The following is a 22,735-nucleotide window of genomic DNA, read 5'->3' on the forward strand; positions in this document are numbered from 1 at the left end:
CCCCTGCTTCCTGCATTCGCAGTGACTCGTACACCGGCGCGCCAAGGACCCTGCCTGGGAAGGGCGCGCGCTCCAGGACCTGGTGGGCAGCGAGCACCTGGAACCACCGCACCAGGTGTGTGCCCCGGTGGGGGAGCTGACTTCCAGGAGGCGAAGGTCTGCTTGCTCTTGAAGCATGCCAGTCACCACCTCCACATACTCTGTTGGGCTTGGCGTAGGTCGGTGAAGGCTGACTAGGCACACTTACTTTCGCAGCGGAAGGAAGGTGCTCCCCACAAAGAATCCCGATTCAGTTGGGCAGCTGGTGGATTTGGGGACCCTGCTCAGAACACCCCAAGAACTCCCTAACCTTAGATGACTGCTTGAGGGGTAAGAGGGTAGAGGAAGGGCTCAAGTGATCCAGAATCCTGTCTTAATCATGTCGGGCTTTCAGAAGACTCTGCTTTCACTTTTCTGCCTCGCTGACATGGAATAGCTTTTCTTTCCCAGTGTAGGGACAAAATTGTCCTATAGTAGATGAAAAGGACAATTCCAAAGCTTCTTAAAACTGCCTATCTTGTTAGCAGTAGTGTTTCCAGGCTTAATCCAAACAAAGCCATGTGCCTTAACAAAATGGGGTAAAGGCACCTTTTCTTGGTCTTGGCAGCTAAGTGTATATCATGCAATTAATTAACCATAGCTGTCATGTTGCTATAAGGAAGAAAACAAAACTCTGTGTTCAAAGATAATTTATTTGTAATTTAAATCTGTGCCAGCAAAGCAAATGATAACTGACTGCTCTAAGTCTGTGTAATCTTTGCTCTGTGTGCACTATCAGGAATGATGAAACAGGCATGTGGTAGAAGCGAGCTAATTTTGAACATTTTATGGGTAACAGTTTCACCTCTGATGTAGTTCTCCAGAGCATTTTCTCAAAAATACTGAAATGTAAAATGCTTAGGTTGGACATTTATTTATTGTAGCATACCACAATATGGGACAGAGATTTAAGTTTTTCAGAGTATTCTTGGCGGCAGTGGCAGTGCGGGGGTGTGGGGTGGTAAAACAAATACTATAAGGAAAAGAATCATGATAAAAAAAAGTAAATACTTTAAAGCGACAACTGCACAACATAATTCTTTCTGATAGATTGATATTACTGCCTAAAATAAATACAAAATGAAGACCCTGGGCTGAGTTGACCTTTAGAAACATGTTCCTAAATTTATAGGAAGGTAATGAAAAAGTAGGAAAGATATTTTAATTTAGAATCTACAAAACCATTTAAATTTGCCCCAGGAAAGTTCACACTTTTATTTTAAGATCATAAGATCCACGTGCTCTGTCCATAGTTAACAAATAACTACCCCAACAACCCCCACCCCGCCCTTGCAAAGTTCACCGGTCCCGGGGCCAGGGCAGGCGCCGCTCCACAGTTCCTCCAGGCAGAAGCTCAATTTCCTCCAGTCCGATGCAGCTGGTTGGGCGGGTGGTTATGGACTGGACAAAACAACTTAACAACCCCACCTCCTTTCCGAGGACACTCTTCACTTCATAACTCTGCAGGATAAAGGCATGCTGGTTAAAGCAAATAAAGTTAGCCCTGGACATTCTGTTCTCAACAAAACAGGACCGGCCAGAGCAGAGGCCCTTTCCCTGGACCTTGACCTTCCCTGCTCAAATAGTGAGATTTTTAGGGAGGAAATAAAGTGCTGCCTATAAAAGCCCCCTTTACTAGGGCAAATGAAGGAAATATTTTATCTTATTTTTACACAAGCATCACGTAAAATCTCAGTGTTTTAGTGGATGCCACGATGAGCTGGTATAGGAGAGGACCTGGGGGACAAGACATGCAAAGCATTTGCCTGTGTTCCAGATCCTTGGCAGGCTGAGGCTGGCTGTGTAGCTCACAGCTGTCTCCCACTTCCTTTCGGATACTTCTCCAATCTAGCAATACTTCCGGTCAAAGGATTTCCTGGTACTTTGCCCCAAACTTCCCTCTTCAACAGGATCCCATTTGTTCTTAAATTAGTCGGGGCTAAATGCCTCTTTCTGTGTTGCAGTAATTAGACTAAACTTGTTCTTAATCTTGGGCAAGTCACATCTCTACATGAGAACACAGGCACTGCGTGACTGGGGTTCCCACTCCTGACAAGGCTGTACTCTGACTTGGCCTCTGCACATCAAACTGTAGAGCGTTTGTGCTGGAGGTGGGGTCTGACAGTAAAAGCTCAAACTTTGGGATAAATGGTTTCTCTGGCCTCCTGGGAGACTGAAGCTCCAGATGGTAATGGCACCCTGGTCTCTCTGGGTGGGACACCACATGGATCTCCACAACATCCTGCTTGGCATGTATTCACAGTCCTCCTTTCTGTCATTAATGTGTCATATCCAAGGACACTGAGCTGGAGAGGCCAGATGATGTGGCCAAAGCAGGCACAGTCTGTGACTCCTGGTGCCCTTCCCATCAAAGGGGCCTCAGTGTTTAACTCCTGTAGAACAGAGTGCAGCAGAAGAGATGCAAATAATGTCCCATGCTTGGTTAGGAAAGATGCAGGCTTCTGTGTGGCTCTCAGCAGCCGGACATGGGCCATGAGGGAGTCCAGTCAGAGCCCTGGCTGGGGACTGAACAGGGTTTCTGTGAGCCCAGCCCCCCCTCATGGGCACCAACTGATGCCCAATGGAGCAGAGATGGGCTGTCCTGCTGGAGTCCTGCCTGCACTGCATTTATTCTGTATGCAGAATAAATGTCAAAACCACTAAGTTTTGAGATGATTTGTTTTGTAGCAATAAACATCAGGGATCAGTCCATATGTGAACCTGACTCTGATGCCAACTCACTGTGATACTTTCATTTTCCCACCTGGTATACAGACATGTTATGAAATACCTAGCCTACTTTAATGTGATTTGTAAAGATTTTTGGCTTCTTTGGTTAAAAAAGAGAGAGAGAATAAGCTCTCCTAAGGGTGGCTTAATGGAGAAAAGGGAGAGTGAGAGTTGCTGGTGAGGGCAGGAAGAGAAGGAAGCTGACAGCAGAGGTGAGGCCTCCCTGCATGCTCATGTGTGGCCAGGATGGCGAGTCCATGGCCGCTCGTTCATCCACGATGCCACTCTAGAGGGAGGGTACTGTTCTGTAAGATAAGGAGGTCACCCTTCACTGCCGGGAGGATATAGGAAAGCTAGGTAATTCTTTGGTGTCTCTTACTCTTTTAGTTAGCCTTGTATGTTGTGTGAGCATGAAGGTATGACCTAGGCACTCTTATGCTACTCTAAGGTAAAAGTACAGAACTCTGACTTCAAAAACAGTCATCAAAAAAATAATTTCCAAGCCAGGTATGGCGGCACATTCTTGTGGGAGGCTGAGGCAGAAGGATTCCAAGTTCAAGCCCATCCTGGGCAACTTAGTAACTTAAGTGAGACTCTGTTTCAAAATTTAAAAATAAACAGGCTAGAAGTGTAACCTAGTGAGAAGGTTCTAGTTTTAATTCCCAGTATTGGGGGAAAAAAAATCTACTTACAGTGTAAGTATCTCCTATAAATGGAGTTTAAATTATACATCTTTTATATCTGGGGAAAATTAAGATGGTGAGGTTATGCAACCATGCCAGCAAGCTCATATGCACTATTCTTGTGAATGTATATGTGCATATATATGAAATGTGTCTCTAGGGCCGGGGTTTTAGCTCAGTGGTGCCGCTGCCTGCCTCGCAAGTGCAAGGTCCCGAGTTTGATCCCTGGTACCGAAAAAAAAAAAAAGTGTCTCTATCTTAAAAAGACACAATATATACAGTCCCTTAATATTTTTTTTCTGAAAGTTAAGGGAGCAAACTCTAAATTCCATATCACTATCATATTACCATTGAGAAATAATATGATAGCCAATCCTTTTATTTTTGAATCTGCAGCTTGACCACCTAACAGTGAAGGCATAAAACTGACGCTCACATACTCTAACCAGAAATAGTATGTTTGCTCCAGGGAACGGTTCTTGTGGAAAGCCCTAATTTGATTCTTTTGGATTTTGGTAAATGTGCATTCTCACCCCTCAAGACCGACAGAGTCCAGACTGGTAACTTGCTATTTATGTCTACATGCAAGCCTTTGATGGCCATCTCCTCTCAGCTCCTTTCTAAGTCAGATGCAAAGGCCTGATTAGCCATGGCAGGTAAAGCTGGGGGAGAGTAAGCACTTCCTAAAACGTGCACTTCTAGGTTTGGAATGTGCCCTTGATCCACTGGGCTGGGCTCTGAGACCAGAGCACCCACAAAGATCACACCTGGTGCTGTGACACACAACACATGCCCCTCACAGAACACATACACGTATGCACATGTACACACACATGAGCATGTGTGTGCATGCACAGAGACACGTACATGTGTACTCACATATACACAATACATGCACTTGCTCTTGAGCTCTTTATAAGCAGGGCTTTACCTATGGTAACATTCTAGTTGAGAAGGTAAATGTGTGGGAGAAATAAGGCATCTCAGCCAGTGGGAAACCAAGGGGAGGTAGGAGGATCTCTGCCAGGGCTTCTTGGTCTTCAGGTCTCTAAAAGAAGGTTGGGATCAGCAGGCGATGCTAAGCACTGTCCATCACTGGGGGCTTCGTGGAGGAAGCACCAGGCTGCCTTCCTGGGAGCCTGCAAGGACCAGAGGGTCAGCAGCCTGCAGTGCCCAGCTTTCACCCAGAGACTATGCAGCTAGATCAGTAGGTGAGCCGTGTGCCACGCCCAGGGATTCTTGGTTTTAGTTTGTTTAGGTGTGGGTTTGGATTCATTATGAGTTCTCAAGAGTGTTTCTAGTGCTTTCCCTCAACATTCTCCACAGAGGTCTGTTCCCTGAAGTCCCTGATCTACTATCTGTACTGTACCACTTGCCCACCCCCGTCACCCTCCTTAGAAACCTCCAACCTATCAACCTTGGGTGGCCAAAAGGCAGGAGATAAGGAATCAGCCAACAGGCACAGCTGCCTCATCACCTATTCAACATGGAAGCTTCTGTAAGTCCCTGTCATGTGTTCCCATCTGGGCTGGCTACCAACTCTGCCAGCTGGTCACATCTGTGGGGTTAACAATGACTCTGCCTTTGTGAGATGTTCTTGTGGTGAACCTTGCACTCCCTAACTGCAGAAGGTGGATCTTGCCCCACTGGGGTGGTGGGGAGCCTGAACAGGGACACACATGAGAAGAGTGGTGAGCTTGGTGCTTAGCGCATGGTGATTGCTGACTTTTGCACAATCAGGAAGCACTTGCGTATGTGCCCTCCTATTGCCTGGTCTGAGCATCAATCCCTATTTATGCAGTGGCAGCAGTAGCTCAGATGAAGGCTCCAAGCTGGAGCTCAGGGTTGCCAAGGAGCTTTAAAGCCAGTGGGCTTAATCCCATGAAGGACAGAAACTCTTTTCAGAGCTCTGCAAGTGATGCTGCTGTAGCTCTCTCTGTGTGAGAACTGTGGCTTAGGCCAGTGATCCTCAAAGATTCTGCCTGTGGATTTATCCACATTCCAATTTAATCCAAACTCTGATAGCCTTGGCCTACATGAAAGAGGGTCAACTGCTGTTCTGCAAGGCAGGGCTGGGACGGGGGCTGGCCAGGGCTAGAGAGGGCAAACAGGGCCTTGGGGAGGAGCCCCATTAAATGGATCAAGTCACCACACATTCTGGGTAGAATGAGAGCTTGCACATGGTCACAAGGACCATTAGAAAGATTCCTGTCTAATGGGCCAAAGCTGTTCTAGGGATTATCAGCCTCACCTGTCCCCACATCCTGGGAGGCTGGCCCGAGTCAGCTCCCGGGATGTGGGCCCTGTCACAGACGCCTCTCATCCTGGGCTCCGGCCCTGACATCACCCCAGTGGTTGGGTTCCTGGTGCCCTTCTCTGGGTTTAGTAATTCTACAAGCCACCCGTAATGTTTTTAAATAGCTCTGACAAGATAGGTGGCATCTTAAGGACAGAGGTTTCATTTAAGAGGATCAAATTTCACAATGCAGAAACTGTCTTTGGCCCATAAATTAAATGCCTCAGTGATTGTTTTCTCACAGGAGCACACTAGGTTTACCAAGCCTTATGGTAGTAACTCTTTTTTTTTTTGGTACCGGGGATCGAACTCAGGTCCTTGTGCTTGTGAGGCAGGCAGTGGAACCACTGCACTAAATCCCCAGCCCATATGGCAGTAACTCTTAAGCCTTACAGCAAACCAGTTGTGAGAAGTTGTGGCAACGTTTTCAGGAACACAGGGTTTGGAATACCCAGCAGCAAAAACTGAAATGTGTCTCAGGCAATTTTGTTCCATGACTGTGAAGCCATGGCAGTGGGGCTCCAGTCTCCAGGCTGTGCTACCATAACCAAAGCCACCAGAACATTTTCCTGTACCTATTTCAAGGTTGATCTGGAAATAAGCTCATTTCAAAGAGGAAAGGCTCTCACTAACCTAAGCGGGGATTTGTATCCATGTTTCAATATGTGAGTGACACAGTACTCTATGGTGGGATTTGTTGTAACTGAACACACATTGCAGAGGGGGCTTCTTCAGGGTCAAGAGGGGAATGCACACCTGACTGGGCCCCGATAACTTACCCCATCCTTGAAGGCGGCAAACCTCAGCAGTGAAGAAATACTGCTCTGCAACAGCTGCAATAACAGAGAAGGGAGGATGGGTCAAACCTCAGTGCAGTAAGTGCTCCTGCTAAAATAACTCCCATCCTCAAAGTCAACAGGCTAAATCTAAACTTCCTATCTCCTCATCAGGGCTTCAGTCTTGGAGTCTTAAATAAAAGGACAGTGTGTTCAAATAGGGCCTCCCTCCTTTCCTAGTGGTGCTCCTAGGAGCTCTGGTCCAGTGGCAAGTCCCACACAGGGAAGACCACACGTGTCCTGGCTCCTACCTTGACCTTCACGCTGCAATGGGGCCTTGCAGGGCAGTCCAGAAAGATCTGCAGATGCCTCTTGAGAATGGGAGACGCGACCACCCGGGAACAGTCCCCACAGGAGAAGGCGCCTCTGGTATGTGGAGAAGCAACAGGGAACACTCATCAGAAGAGATCTGGTGCAGGCAGATACTTCTCTAAACATGTGTGTTTGCTGAGTGAGAAAGGAGGGTTTTGCTCAGAACCAAATTCCTGAGATCAGCCAGGAACAGGGCCTGTACTGAGGGATGAATGCTGGCTTAGGCAACAGAGCCAGGATGCTGTTCTGGGGACCCTGGGAAGTCAGAGAAGTAGGTATCATTAACATGTTAGGTGGAGCAAGCCTCTCAGGAAGTGAAGCAAGGCCCTCTGGGAGGTTGAGAGCCATGATTAGCCAGCAGGTCTTTGATCCCATACTGTTTCCCATTCACTGTGACGTCTTCTACACAATTCAAAGACTTGAGTATACACAAGACCACTAACCCAAAAGGTATCAAGGGGACATTTGTTCCTTGCTTCTGAAGAAGCAGACAAGTGAGCTGGATGTGGCGGTGCATACTTGTAATCCCAGTTCATCAGGGGGCTGAGGTAGGATCAATGGGCAACTTAGTGACTTAGCAAAATCCTGTCTCAAAATAAAAAATAAAGGGGGGGGGTAAGGATGTAGCTCAGTGGTTCTGCCGCCTGCCTCACAAGGGCAAAGGCCTGAGTTCCATGCCTGGTACCAAAAAAAAAGGGGAGGGGGGACTTGGAGATGTAGCTCAGTGTGAAGGCCCTGCTTCAATTCCCAGTTCTGAAGGGGGGGGGCAGGTAAGCAATGAGTATGCTCTTTTTTTTTGGTACCAGGGCTCAAACTCAGGACCTTGCACTTACGAGGTAGGTGGTGGAACCACTGAGCTAAATCCCCGGCCTGAGCATGCTCTTTTGTCTGTCACAAGACAAAGTCCACTTGGGAGGTCAGGGAGCTAATTCCAAAGGAACAAAATGCATGGACACCCAGCCCCGACTGTGACCTGGGGGGAAGGGGCATTGGCAGAAAAGCTGGGCAGGGAAGGGACAGGTGGTCAGTAGCTTTTCCCTGGTCTTTGGAAAAGTCTGCACCACAGCAAAGGAAACACTGTGCAGGCACCAGGTGTGTCTCACTTACTCACATGCCCTGTTTTTCTTTTTTCTCTGACTGATAATAAAGGAGCTGAGGGCAAAAACCCAGGAGTTGCAAAAACAGCACAACTCCTTGTTAGAAAACCCACCGGCACCATGGCTTCTTCCTGCAATTCAGCTAGGGCTGGCTCTTGGGGAAGCCCCCAAAGGTGACAGGGCTGTGGGACCCCGGGGGTGGGTTGCTATCATGCCCGCCAGATCCCCAGAGCTTTGGGCCAGCCTTACCTGTGTTCTGGCCTTTGTTCCAGTCGCCCGTTGCTGCACTGGTCACATACAGGCCAGGAGAAAGCAGTACTCTCGTCCACACCGACCACAGTGCCTAGGCCCAAGGGAGAGGAAAGCCAGACGCTCAGAGGAGGGTTCTGCCCTGAGTGCTCATATGACATAAGGGGCCTTAGATTTTTTTCCCCTCATTTGTGAGTTTACCTAAATGTTCCTGAGCTTTTTATAATTTCCATTTATTGCATGTATGAAATCATGACAACGAAAACTTTTAAAACTTGTCTACAGAATCATTAGCTAGCCAAGGATATTTTGTTTTTTTGTTTTTGTTTTATGAGACAAGGTTTTGCTGTGTATCCCAGGCTGGCCTCAGATTGGAAATTCTCCTGCCTTAGCCTTCCAAATGCAGGCAAGGACTACCATTCCCAGCTCAGATTGGTTTTTAAGGTAATAAATTTTATTTAGGGAAGAATGATGGAATGTAAATGTAGATAAATGAAAACCAAGGAGATTTTAGATTTCTTTTTTTCTTTTTTTTGGTACCAGGGATCGAACTCCAGTCCTTGAGGTTGTGAGGCAGGCAGCAGAACTACTGAGCTAAATCCCCGGCTAGATTTCTTTTTAAAGAAGATAAAATATCTGACAGATTTAATAGATTGAGAATCAAAATATGAAAAAGCTACATATATCTTATTCTTTACTTCTTGTACCTGTGATGAATTTTGGAGTATACCAATTATTTGCTATAGTGTAGTCCCCTAGGTAAGCATTTATCTGAATTTAAACTGAGTGTGGTGGTGGATGCCTATAATCTCAGAAACTTGGGAGGCTGAGGCAGGAGGATGGCAAGTTCGAGGCCAGTCTGGGCCACTCAGTGAGATCCTTTCCCAAAAATAAAATATAAAAGGGCTGGGGATGTATCTCAGTGGTAGACTGCTCCAGGGTTTGCTCTCCAGTACTGTAAAAAAAATCGTCAATGACATGTTTGGTAATAGCATATGCAGATTTTCATGACCATATTCAGAATGCCTCAGATTGCTAGCGGGTACAATGTCTTGGTATGGCAAGATAAATTATTTACAAAGTTTTAAAACTTTTTTGTTCCTTAAAGATCAGTGGAACAGTTGTATTTGGACCTCAAGTAAGCAGAGTGAACATCAGCAACCTGTATCTGATCTTTTTTTGGCTGTACATTTTTTTTTTTGGTGGTACTGAGGATTGAATCCAGGGACTTATGCATACTGTGTAAGCACTCTACCACTGAGATATATCCTCGGGCCCCCACTCCTTGGGGGACTGGGGATTGAACCCAAGGCCTTTGCACTGAGCTACATTCCCAAGCCTTTTTTAAATATTTTGAGATAGGGTCTCTAAATTACCCAGGTGGAATTTAAACCTTTGATCCCACCACCTCAGCCTCCCAGAGTCCTGGGATTATAAATGTGTGTTACTACATCTAGCTTTATTCCTATTCTTGAAACAAAAACTTTATTCCCTGCTAGAACAAGCACTAAGAAAAAATTTACCTGTAAAGGATAAAACAGAATTATGAGAACTAGAAAGCTTGGTTTACTAAAATGTATTCATGCAACGCAGACTTCAGTGATTTCTTAAAGTTTAGAATAATAGGTCTTGATTTTGAAAAGGCTGCCCTGGCTAATGACACTGTCCTTACAAATCTAATCAAAACTGAGGGTAAAAGGGAAAAAACGGAAAGTCAATGAAGTCTTACAATGTAGCCAGAAAGGAGTGTCAGCTAATTCGTAAGAGGCAGATGCAAAAGGAGGCTCAAGGGGCAGAAAGGAGCAGCTGTGTCCCTAAACACTATGTCTCGCCCAGGCCTACACACCCAGCACCACGCTGGTTCATAACAGTGCTTGGAAAACAACTGCTAAATAAATTATAAAAATAAGCTGCTACTGATTAAAGTTCCTTTTTACCCTGGTTATTTGTGGGTGTTAATAGCATTTACATTTATATGGAATTAAGTAATTTCCTTTGAATTAGAGAATAAGGCAAGAGTTGAAGAAATATGGGGTCTACAAATCATTGGAAATCATTTAGGGCAAACTTAAATGAATTTCAAGGGATGGCTGGGAAGTGTACTATTAATCAGTTAGTGCCGAGAACACTCACTTAAATGAACATCAGAAAGAAAAAAAAATTGTTGCCAGGTGATCCTACCCTCATTGGCCTACCTGTCAACTGCTTGTTGGTTTTTTTTTGTTTTTTTTTGAGACAGGGTCTTGCCATGTAGTTCAGGCTGGCCTTGAACTCTCGGCAACCCTCCTGCTTCAGCCTCCTGAGTGAGGGAATTACAGGTACAGGCCACCACGTCCAGCTCTGCCAGCTGCTTCTAAAAGCCTTTGTTCTGCTTGTCTTACAGACAGAAATCTCTCAGAATTAACCCTGGCCCCCTCAATCTGCTGATGGGAAGAAACTGGGGCTCAGTTTTTTTCTTCCATCTAGAGGCTGAAACCTGGTTGGAGGGCAGCACTTTGCCACTCGGTCCCAGAGACATGTGTCGCAAGTGTGTGCTTGCTGCATCCACCCCCACAGTAGTACATAAGGTGTCCAGCCACGGGTGAGGGGTGGATTAAGACATGTGAGCTGTGTGAGGGAGAGAAAAATCAACACAGCAAAATGCCGTAGAGAATAACCCAGAAAGAAATGTGCACACTCTGGGAACTGACAGGTACAGTGCAGATAACAAGGCAGGTGTCCTCAGCCAGGAGAACTCTACTCTCATAGAAGCTCCACTTCCCATGAGTGCTGCACACCTTCCCGCTTGCTCTGTACTCAGAATGAGTGAGGGCCTGTTTGAGCCCAGCTCACCATTCAGCCATCTGAGACCCACAGGCTCAGCTGACTGAGCAGCACCTGAGAGGTGTGCTATCCCCAACACTCACCTCCTATAGGAGTAAAGGCACACCTTTGGAGCCATGCTGGGGACAAGTCATCACTGAGACCTTCTGGGATAAAGAGGGAAGACTGGGCAAGGATGGGAGGCTGAGGAGACACCTGTCACTGTCATAGAGCAGTGTGGATTCCAGCTTGTCCTGTGGATTCCCGTATGAGTCCAGTGTGTAGGACGGACACCTCGATGGAGCTGGTCACCCCCAGGGCTGCATTCAAGGCAGGTTTTCAACTAATCAATGCTACTTTGCAGCTAGGGCTTTGCTTTCTCTTTATGCCCATCGACTGGTTCTTATGGTTCTTATCCCGCAGCACTAAGTCCTGCTCTGTGATAGTCTGTTTATACAACCCACATATCCACCCACAAACCTGCAGGGCAGTTTCAGAGCAAGCCTGGAAGCAAAAGAGCCCTGCAGGGAGTGCTACATAAAAATGGCAAGATGGGAGACAAATCTTGGATCTACCTGAAAAAAGGAAGAACATTAGGGAAAGAATATGTGAAAGTAAATAAAATCTTTTATATTTCTGCTGGGCAAGGTGGCACACACATGACTGTAATCTCAAGTTACCTGGGAGGCTGAGGAAAGAGGAACACTTGAGCCCAGAAGTTCAAGAGAAGCCTGGACAACATAAACAGATGCATCTCTTTAAAAAAACCCCAACCAACCAACCAAACAAAAACTTTTGTATTTCCTAGCCTAAATTGATCAATAAGCTATTATTGATCTAATAGCTTGCTTATATAACAACAATAATGTATTAACCAATTTACCTTGTAGGTAAGTGAAGTGAATGACAGCAATGTCATAAGGGATAGGAGAAGGAACCAGGAACACTCTTATAAGGTGTCTGCATTACCTGAGAAGCAAGACAGTGAGTGCTATTTGGAAGTAGACTTCATTAGTTGTAAATACATATTGCGAACTCTAGGACAACCATGAGGAAAAATTTAAAAATAAGTACATTTGATACACTTAGAAAATGGAACCATATAGAAACGCTCAATTAAAAAGAAAAAAAGGAAAAGAAATAAAAAGAAAAAGGCATGATGGTGCATGCCTGTAGTCCTGGGAGGCAGAGGCAGAAGGTTGGCAAGTTTGAGTCTAACCTGGGCAACTTAGTAACTTAGCAAGAACTTGTCTCAAAAAGTAAAATGGGCTACAGATGTAGGACAGCGCAAAGACCCTGGGTTCAATCCCTAGTACTGCAAAAATAAAAACTAAACAACCACTGAGTTCAATTCACTGTGAAGACAATTATCCTTAACATGTATGTGCTTAACAACAGCACATCCAAATACATGAGGCAAAGTGTCGGAACTCTGAGAAGAGAAAAACAAATTCACTATGATAGCTGGTTGGAGATTTCTATACCCCTCTTTCAGTAATCGACATATCTAGCAGGCAGAAAATTGGTAAGAGTAGAGCTGAACTGACAGCACCATCAATCAATAGAATTTAATTGACATTATTGAGTTCTCCATTCAACAACAACAAAATGTACATTCCTCTCATTATTTATTTATTTAGAGGCAGGATCTTACTGTGTAGCCCAGACTAGCCTCAAACTTGTGCTCCTTCTGTCTTAGCCCCCTCAACACTTGAATTATAGGCATGAACCACATGCCTGGCTGGAATGCACATTTTTCTCAAGTCACGCAGAACACTCACCAAGAAAGACCACATCCTCAGCCACAAAACACACCTTTAACAAATTTGAAAGTATGCTCTCAGACCACAGAGAAATTAAAACTAGAAATCAATAATAGAAAGATAGCTGGAAAGCACTCAAATATTTGAAGAGATCTCAAGAGAAATTGAAAAATATTTTGAACCAAATGAAAATAAAAACATCAAAATTTGTATAATATGCAGCAAAAGCAGTACTTAGGGGAAACTTACAGCACTAAATGCATATGTTAGAAATGCAGATCTAAAATAAATAATCTAAGTTTTCATTTTTGGAAACAAGGAAAAGGGTAAATTTAAATCAAGTACTGAGAATAAAAGCAATAGCAAAAATTACAGCAGGAATCAAAGAAATGGGAAACAAAATTAATAAAGAAAATAAAAAAATCAAGAAACCCAATATCTTGTCCTTTGAAAAACATTAATAAAAACTAATAAACTTCAACTAGGTTAAGCAAGACTAAAAAAGAAGATAAATTAGTATTAGCAGAAATGAAAGAAGGGCCATTATTACTGATTCCACTAATAAATCTAATTTAACTATCTAAAATAATAGCAAATCTAATCCAACTATATAAAAATGATTACATACCACCAATTGGGATTTATTCCAACTATACAAAACCAGTTAAACCATTCAAAAATCAATTAATATAATTTACCATATTAATATATAATTTTTAGTAAAACTATATTAGATCGATAGCTGTCAAAAAGGCAATTTGACAAAATCCAAAACTCGATTATGATAAAAACCCTCAGCAAGCTAGGCATAAGAAGAGCTTCTTCACCTTGGTATAGATAATCTACAAAAAATCTATAGTTGGGGGCCCAGGATTTAGCTCAGTGGTTCCGCTACCTGCCTCACAAGTGCAAGGTCCAGAGTTTGATCCCCGGTACAAAAAAAAAAATCTCTAGTTTAAACAAAGCTAGCTGATTAATACCTGAGGAGTCCCAAGACAATAGCTGAGGGCAGAGCAGTAAATCAAAATCAGATCACAGCTAGGGTTGTAGCTCAGTGGTAGAGCACTTGCCTAGTATGCATGAGCCCCTGGGTTCAATGCCCAGGATGGAGGAGAGGGGGAATAAGGGTAGAATTTTCAAGAGAAACATTACAGGAAAGAATAACTCAATGCTTTTATATGATTGTCAAGGATTTAGAAAAAAATTAGTTGCAGTTCAGGCAATGCAAAGAAAATGAAGGTCAACATAAAACTTTATGAAAAAATGAAAAAGATAATACCACAAATGAAATAGAACTGTGGTATAGTATTTTCCTGTGCAGTGAAAAATATTTATATAATTATAATTTACTGATTTTCATCTTTAAGAATCAACTTGTAGACAAAGTGTGCAAGGCTTAATTATGGTTATGAAACAAAATGCTATTAAACTTAATACAGAGTACAGAAGCAAAGGTAATTAAGTAGAAAAGAAGAGTGAAGTAAAAAGTACAGGAGAGTTACTATTTTTGTTTCTTTCTAAGTGATACTATCTTTAGCAGATGGAACAACAATAAACAAAACTACAATTAACATCATATTTAAGGTGAGAAAGTACATGGGATTCACTTAAGATCAGCAAGGAAGTCCTCTTCATCACTGCTATTCTACATGGTACTGGAAGTCCTAGCTAGTACCATAAGAAAAGAAAAGGAAATAAAAGGTATATTTAGCATGCAAAGATTTGGGTTCAATCCTCAGCATTTATGCATGCATAATAAATAAATAAATTTTTAAAATGGTATATATATTGAATAAGAAGAAATAAAACTGTCTTTGTTCATGGATGACATACTTTTCTTTCCTTTTTTGGGTTTTTTTTTTCTTTTTGGTACTGGGGATCGAACGTGTTTGCGCTTGTGCAGCAGGCGGCGAAACCACTGAGCTAGATCCCCAGCCCCTTTTCTTTCTTTTTTTTTTGGTACCGGGGATCGAACTCAGGACTTTGCACTTATAAGACAGGCGGTGGAGCCGCTGAGCTAAATCCCTGGCCCTACTTTTTTTTTTTTTTTTTTTGCAGTTCTGGGGATCAAACCCAGAACCTTGTGCTTGCAAGGCAGGCGTGGTGCCACTGAGCTAAATCCCCGGGCCAACATACTTTTCTATATAGAAAAATCCTAAGGTGACAATTCTATGAGACCATGTATTTGATGATGACTATTACATGATTATAGCAAGGTTGGAGGACACAGGGTTAATATACAAAAGGCAATTGTCCCTTTTCTTCCTATTTCACATTACCTATTATACGTTTTAGTCCTTATTTACATTTTCAGTTTCTCACACCAGAGAAACTATTTGGTATCTATACATGTGTGTCCTATTTATTTCACTTAAGAGCATGGCCTCAATGTGCATCCACTTAGCTATAAATGTCTCTAATTTCTCATTTTTTATGGCTGAGTAGTACTCCATTTTATTAAAAAACCACATTTTCTTGATCCAGTCTCCAGTTGATGGGCATTTGGGCTGTTTCCAAGTTTTAGCTATCACAAACTGTGCTGCTATGAACATGGGTGCACATATATCACTGTGGTATGATTCTTTGAATTCTTTGGGGAAGATCCCCAGCAATGGAATAGCGGGGTCAAATGGGACTTCCAGTCCTAGTTCTTTGAGGTATCTCCATACTGATTTCCACAGTGCTTGCACCAGTCTACACTCCCACCAGCAGTGGAGCAGGGTTCCTCTTTCCCCACAGCCCTGCCAGCATTTGTTATTGGTGGATTTCATGATAGCAGCCATTCTTTCTGGAGTGAGGTAGAATCTCAGTGTTGTTTTCATTTGCATCTCTTGAATGACAAGTGATGTTGAACATTTTTTCATGTATTTATTTGCTATTTCTATTTCTTTCTCTGAGAAAAGGGCAAAGGGGAAGGAAGTGGGAGGGCTAGGGGAAAGGATAGAAGGGAATGGGATTAATATGAGAAAATGGAAAAATAGGAACAATATCTTTGTAAATAGGGAGGAATGGAGGGGTTGAAGGGAGGGCTGGGCAAGGGTGAAAAATAAGAACCAAGAGAGACTATGTAAAGGTGCAAATTTCCAATGATGAATGTCATTATATTGTATACCTAAAATGTACCAATGATTAGAATGAATAATCGATAATGCAAAATAGGAAGAAAAGGTCCAAAGGGGTAGGGGTAGTGGGAGGGGCAGGGGAAAGGAAAGAAGGGAAAGGAAAAATGATGAGAAATGGAAAAAATGGAAATAAAGTCTTTGTAAATAGGGAAGGGTGGAGGGGGTGAAGGGAGGGCTAGGAATGGGGAAAAAATAAGAACCAAGATGCATCATGTAAAGGTACAAGTTCCCAATGAGAAATGTAATTGTGTTGTATACCTACAATGTACCAATAAAAGAATTTAATAAAGTGCAAAAAAAAAAGGCAATTGTGTTCCTATATACTAGCAATGAGCAATTGGAATTTGAAATTAAAAACCCAATACCACTTACAAAACAAATGAAGCATTTAGGTATAAATCTAACAAAATTTCACAAGATCTACACGAGGAAAAAAATTCTGTTGAAAGAAATCACAGAAGACACAATGGTACCTCAGTTCATGAACTTGATTCTTTCCATGAGTCTGGTCACAAACTGAGTTGGATGAGAACCACATCAAATTTCCCCATAAGGTCAGCATAACCATTGAATTTGATGTGGTTCTCATCCAACTCGGTTTGTGACCAGAATCGTGAAAAGAATCAAGTTCGTGAACAGCAGTACCACTGTATAAAAAAAGAGATATTCCATGCTCATGGATAAGAACACTCAATAGTGTTGTCAGCTTCTTCCAATTTCACCTACAGACTCAATGTAATTCCAATCAGAATCCCAGCAAAGCTATTTTGTGGAATATCAACAAATTGATTCTACAGTTTATAAGGAAAGGCAAAAGGCCAGAATAGCCAACACGATACTGAAAAACAAAACTGGAAGACTTCTACCACCCAACTTCAGGACATACAACAGAGCTACAATCATCAAGACAGCATGCATGTTACAGGCAAAAGAACAGACAGATAAACTGAACAGAATAGAGAGCCCAGGGAGGGAGGAGCTGCAGGGCAGTGCTAATGGCAACATGCACAGCACACGTGTTGAGGGAGCTGGAAAGGGCAGACCTCTCCACACCGCAAGATCTTGCCTCCGAGGCTGTTGGCCCAGGAACCCGGGCATTACCTCTCTGCAATGTCCTCAGTCCTGATAGTTTGTCCACTGAGGGGACTGCAGACTGGGTCTTTCTGCACTGTGAGCTCTGTTCTCCCAGCCTGTCTGCTCAAGGGATCCAGGCTGCACCCAACTGTACAGCTCAGGGGCACTGAGCAGTTGTACACAAGGAGCAGCTCTTCAGTGGCTTGCTGATGTTCCTGTTCCACTTGACCTCAAAAGCCCTCTGTTCTTCTTACCTCTTCCTGTCAATAGTCTCTCCCTGCTTTGCACTGCACTCCATGCATTGCGTTCTGGAATTGCTCCATGTAAAACTTTGATCATACCACCTCAGCACAGCTGAGGGAAAGCAGAACAAGACAGTACAAACCGGGTCCCAGGCTGGTCCAGATGGACCTCCCCCTCACCTTTCACTGTCTCTGCCTCTGCCCCAGCACCACTGTGGATTTTCCTGATGCTCTTCCATCTGCCTGGAAGGCCTGTGCCAACTCTGCCTAACAAATCCAGACACACCAAGTCTACTGTGATGCCTGGCTCTGAACCTGTGATGCCTGTCCCTCCCTTCCTGGTTCCTGATAGCAGAAGTTGTAGCAGAAGTATTGAGTTTTTTATTTTCTCCACTAGACTGTGCTTCTTGCCCCCAAGGCCTTGTGTGCATTATCTCATTTAATTCTTAACAATGCTTTATGGCTGACTCTCATATCCCTATTTTACAGATGGGAAAACGGAGGCCTCATGTGACCTGTGGCTTTTAGGTGGAGTCAGCTGTCTCCAGGACCTCTGCACGCCACCACCTTCCTTTTCCCCATCAACTTATGACCACATTTGTGTTTTATCACCAGCATCAAAGGGAGAAACGCAAAAGAGAAAACCCAAATGGCCTTATGACAGCCAACAAGTGCTCAATCTCACAAAGCAGGGAGTGATTTATTTAAAGCAAACAAGAAACTGAAGGGTCGCAATTTTTGTTGTTATAATTGTTCATAAAAATTATAAAAAGAATCAGGAGCTCAGTGTGGTGGGTGGCACACGCCTGTAATCCCAGGCTACGTGGGAGGCTGAGGCTGGAGGATTGCCAATTTGAGGATTGAGGAATCTCAAGCCTTGGCAATTTGTCTCAAAAAAAAAAATAAATTAGGAACTAGTAATGGGCTGTAGTAGGGAAAATGGGAGCTCTAATTTGACATTTTGTTTTAGAAGTTTGACATTTTATACACTGTTGAAAATAGCTATAATTTTTATTGTTCAAGATACACAAATCCATAAAGCAGCCACTCTGACAAATACTTTAGCAATCTTCAAAATGGCTAAATGCAGGGCTACTACATGAACCAGCAATTTCACTCTTGGGTACATTCCCCAGACTTTAAAAATAGGTGTTCAAGGGCCAGGGATTTAGCTCAGTGTTTCCACCACCTGCCTCAAAAGTGCAAGGTCCCAAGTTTGATCCCTGGTACAAAAAAAAAAAGGTGTTCAAACAAAAACTTTCCCATAATTATTCATAGCACTCTATTCCTGTATATAGGGAGAAGCTCTTTGCTAAGAGTTAAAAGAGTGGAAACAACCTAGATGTCCATCAACTGTTGAAAGAATAAACAAAATGTGGCATATCTGTAACAATGAAATATTTTTTCTGCCATAAAAGGAACAAAATTCCAATAAATGATACATGGACGAATGTTGAAAGCATTATGCCAAGTCAAAGATGCCAATGAAGAAAAACCACATATTGGGCCAAGGATTTCACTCACTGGCGCCGTGCCTGCCTCGCAAGCCTAAGGTCCTGAGTTCGATCCCTAGTACCGAAAGAAAAAAAAAAACCCCACATATTGTATGATTCTATTTATATGAAAGGCCCAGGATAGGCAAATTCATAGAAACAGAAAGTAGACAGATACTGTAGTCTCTGAAGACCAGGGTGTGGAAGGATGGGGTTTGGGAAGTGACTAATAGTGGGTGTGGGGTTTTTCTGTTCCAATGTTTGGTTGTAATGAAGGCTGACAGCTCTGTAAATATACTGAAAACATTTTTTCTTTGTCCTTTTGTGGTAATAGGAATTGAACTCAGACTCACATAAACTAGGTGAGTGCTCTAGTGCTGAGCTACATCCCAATTTGAGACAGATTGTCAGTAAATTGTCAAGAGTGCCCTTGAGTTTGTGACCCTCCAGTCTCAGCCTCCCAAGTAAGATCAGAGGTGTGTGCTACCATACTTTCCCCTAAAACACTTTATATGAGTGAACTGTAGGGTATATGAGTTATATCTCAATAAAATTGTTAAAAAACACATGAACCCTAATATCCTTTCTGGAAGTCAGTAGAGAATGATGTCCCAGAATAGCCTTGTTTATAATTGCAAAAAAATAAAAGAACATCCTAGCTATCCATCACCAGAGGAATAGTTTGTTCATGAGGAACTACTATTTGACCATGAAAAATTTGTTAGAACTCCACCCCCTGAACAGACATCAGCTAGAATATTAAATGACAGAAGTGTCGGAAAAACGGGTAACAACCCTCCCACAGCAGGATACGTACATGGTGGGTACCTGGTGGGAGGTTGCTACCTTCCTTTTGGTTTAGCCTTCACTACTTTCAATGCATATGTATTACTTTTATTACTGAATAATATTCATTAAATTTTTTTTAATTAAAAAATTTTCTTGAGACAGGGTTTTAATATGTAGTTCAGCTGGCCTTGAATTCACACTATTGTAGTTTAGGCTGTCCTGGAACTTGTGATTCTCCTACCTCAGCCTCCTAAGGGCTGGGATTACAGCCTTGTATCACCACACTTGGAAATGCTTTCTTTTTTTTAACTTTAAAAATATTAGTTAGGAAGCCAGGTATGGTTTTGCACACCTTTAATCTCAGCACTTGGGAGGTGGAAGCAGGAGGATCATGAATTTGAGGCTAGCTTGGGCTACATAACGAGTTCAAGGTTAGCCTGGACTACACAGTGAGACCGTGTCTCAAAGGGAAAAAAAGAATTGTTATTTTCAGCTCCAGAATCATATATGCAAGCAGCTATTGAAACATCTTCTCAGATGTATCAAGAATACCCAACCTCTCCAGACAGAACTCAGTCCTCTCAAAGCCGCCTCATCCACCGTATCCTGCCTTGACAAACAGCAAGACCATCACTTCCTTGCCTGAGCCAGATGTGGAGGTGGCTGCATATGCCCTCTCTCTCTCTGTCTGTGCCCGGGTCCCTCTTGGCCCAATTCATGACCCAACCTACCAACTTCCCTCCTGAATAAATACATCACTGGATTTGCTTCTCTGTTGCTACCACTACTATGCTGGCCTCTCCATCTGCTCTGAAGGGATGGAAATCAGTTTACTCCCTCTCTGGAGATGGCAGAGCATACTTCTGACTCAGCTGGCCCTTCTGGTCTCCTCACCTTTTCTTCCTGCCTCCAGCTGCCTATTCTGTCTACTCCAGGGCACCTTTGCTTACTAGCTCTCCTGTTAGCCACCTTTGTAAATCCTGCTCCTTGCCCTATCCCTGATATAATCTGTTCTGCTCTTTAAATCTCAGCTCCAGCCTCCTACCTTCAAGAAGCCTTCTTTGATCTCCCAGATATGGTGAGGGTCCAATTAATCAATAGCTAAAACACTGGAAACGCTGCCATCCTATGGTTGTTTGTGCACTTATCTGACTCAAGTAATGTTATAGCTTATAGCTGGGTGTCCCTCCAAAGCCTCATGTGGTCAGAGGTGGGGTCTTGTGGAAGATGACTGGATTATCAGGCACTGTAGCTGGCTTAGTGTTGAGAGGTGGGGCCTGGTCAGAAAAAGTGTGTCACTGGGGGTGTGATCTGGTAGGGCCTATCTCCCTCCGCGGCTCCTCCCTTTTCTCTGTTTCCCAGCCACCATAAGGTGAGCAGCTTTTCCTCTGCCATGCTCCTCAGCTCCTGTCCTGCCTTGGAGCCAGCAGACTGTGGACTGAAATCTCTGCAAACTGTGAGCCAAATTAAACCTTTCCTCTTTTCAGTTGCAGGTGTTGGATATTTTGTCCCGGTGACGAGGAAAGTGACTAAGACACATTTCTTTCTGTACAGATTCTAAGTCCAAGAGGTAAGAACCTCTTTTCATTTTGTTTCTATGCATCCCATGCCTGGAACATAGGTATTCAACAAAACTTTGTTGAGTAAATGAGTAAATGAATATATAATAGCACACTGTTTAAGACAATATAAATACCATTTCCAATGAGATGGCTGCCCACCTTGCACACTACAAATGGAGTTGACAGGGGTGAAGGAGTCCAGTTCATCCAGTGTCACTGGGCCAGTCAGCTCACAGGAGTCAGCACCAGAGGCCACACACAAAAGGGGTTTTTGCAGTAAGAGGACAGTCCGTTCAACACAAACAATCCGACCTGCCAACAGAGACATTTCAAATTATTGAAGCACTGAAGAAAAAATGTGATTTCTGCCAGTAAAGACAGTCTCCTTTACAAACCTTCTCCCTCAAGTTATGTAGGTGAAAAGGTGCATGTGTGGGGTTGCCTGCTCCTAATGACAGGCCACATCCAGTTGGACACATGCCATGTGGGAGTAAATCCCAAAGTCCCCAGTGGGCTATGATGGGAAAGCATACAAATACTGAACTCAAAGTCAGTTTGAAAGGATAAATTTTGTAGTATACAAATTTTTATCTCAATAAAGTATAAAAAATAACAGGTAGGATTTTAGTTTGATCCCTTAAAAAAGGGAGCTAACTGACCTAAAACCTATACACTTAAACAGTTCTAGCTTTTGGTTTGTTTTTTTTTTAATTTTTTTTTTTTTTGGTACCAGGGATTGAACTCGGGTCCCTGCGCTTGGAAGGCAAGCGACAGAACCACTGAGCTAAATCCGCGTCCTTGGTTTGTTTTAAAAAGGGATCATCCAGGCTGACTTCAGGTGGTTTCTGCAGCGGCACAGGGTCCTCCCAACAGAGGATCAGAGTGGTCAGTGGTTTCTTCACAGGGCCTCCCTGCACCATGGAGATGCTGGATCTGCCCAGGTGGCCATGACAGGGGTCAACAAAAGCCCAAGGCTGGTAACATGGACCTCTCTACCCTGTAGGCTAGGTCTGTGCTGAGCTTTATGAAGATGTCAGCGGTGCTGAGCAAAATGGAGGCATCTGGAAGCTTCAAGGGCCACTGTGTGGGCACCAGTCACCCCAATCAAAGCTCTTGAGAAGAGGCTAGCACACCCTGGTCTCTGAGAGCATCCTTGAAGAAGATGTTGAGAGGCGTGCCCATGGTAAGTGCTTCCAGAATTTCCGGGCACAGCATACATGAGGGAGCCACACAGACTGGCAGGGTTTTGGGAAGGTGGGGGCCACTCTGATTCTTCGTTTGCAGGGTGATGTCAGTCACAAGCAGCCATATCTCCCTTTGCTCCAAAAGAAGCAGACTCTTCAGCTGCAATGTGAAAGTAAAGTCTATTAACTACTCTTATATCCAACAATAATTTTAAAAAGCAATAACCTTAGGGGATTAACATTAACAATTAAAGATATTATTTTGAAAATATGTTAGACATATAGTAGGATTTGCACATCTTGGTCACTAACATGGTTATGCCAGGCCTTGCACTTGCTGAATGGGTCCTTTGCTGGACAGAGCCCACTTTTTGCTGGCAGTGATCTCCTCTGACCTGTTTGGGTAGCATTCATGGTTCTTTC

General features: G+C 43.5%; 1 protein-coding gene across 9 annotated transcripts in view; it reads right to left on the reverse strand.

The window, feature by feature from the left end:
- Positions 1-711: 711 nt before the first annotated feature.
- Spidr (scaffold protein involved in DNA repair) overlaps positions 712-22,735 on the reverse strand; it is a 419,506-nt gene continuing 397,482 nt past the window's right edge. For 7 of the 9 annotated variants that reach the window (XM_087182055.1, XM_021249026.2, XM_021249029.2 and 4 more), the window contains 6 exons: positions 22,262-22,472; positions 21,288-21,440; positions 8,282-8,375; positions 6,875-6,989; positions 6,567-6,620; positions 712-1,539 (listed from right to left, as the gene is read on the reverse strand). In XM_087182055.1, coding sequence (XP_087038181.1) covers positions 1,378-1,539; positions 6,567-6,620; positions 6,875-6,989; positions 8,282-8,375; positions 21,288-21,440; positions 22,262-22,472 — 789 coding nt within the window. In that variant the 3' untranslated portion in view covers positions 712-1,377. Of the gene's footprint in view, positions 1,540-4,422; positions 4,631-6,566; positions 6,621-6,874; positions 7,071-8,281; positions 8,376-21,287; positions 21,441-22,261; positions 22,473-22,735 lie in introns of those variants that run through there. The other 2 variants (XR_002391231.2, XM_087182063.1) reach the window with 2 other exon arrangements.

Source organism: Heterocephalus glaber, unplaced genomic scaffold (assembly GCF_053883595.1).
Source record: "Heterocephalus glaber isolate CG9 unplaced genomic scaffold, H.glaber_assembly_v1.0 deba00000281, whole genome shotgun sequence".
Lineage (NCBI taxonomy): Eukaryota > Metazoa > Chordata > Mammalia > Rodentia > Bathyergidae > Heterocephalus > Heterocephalus glaber.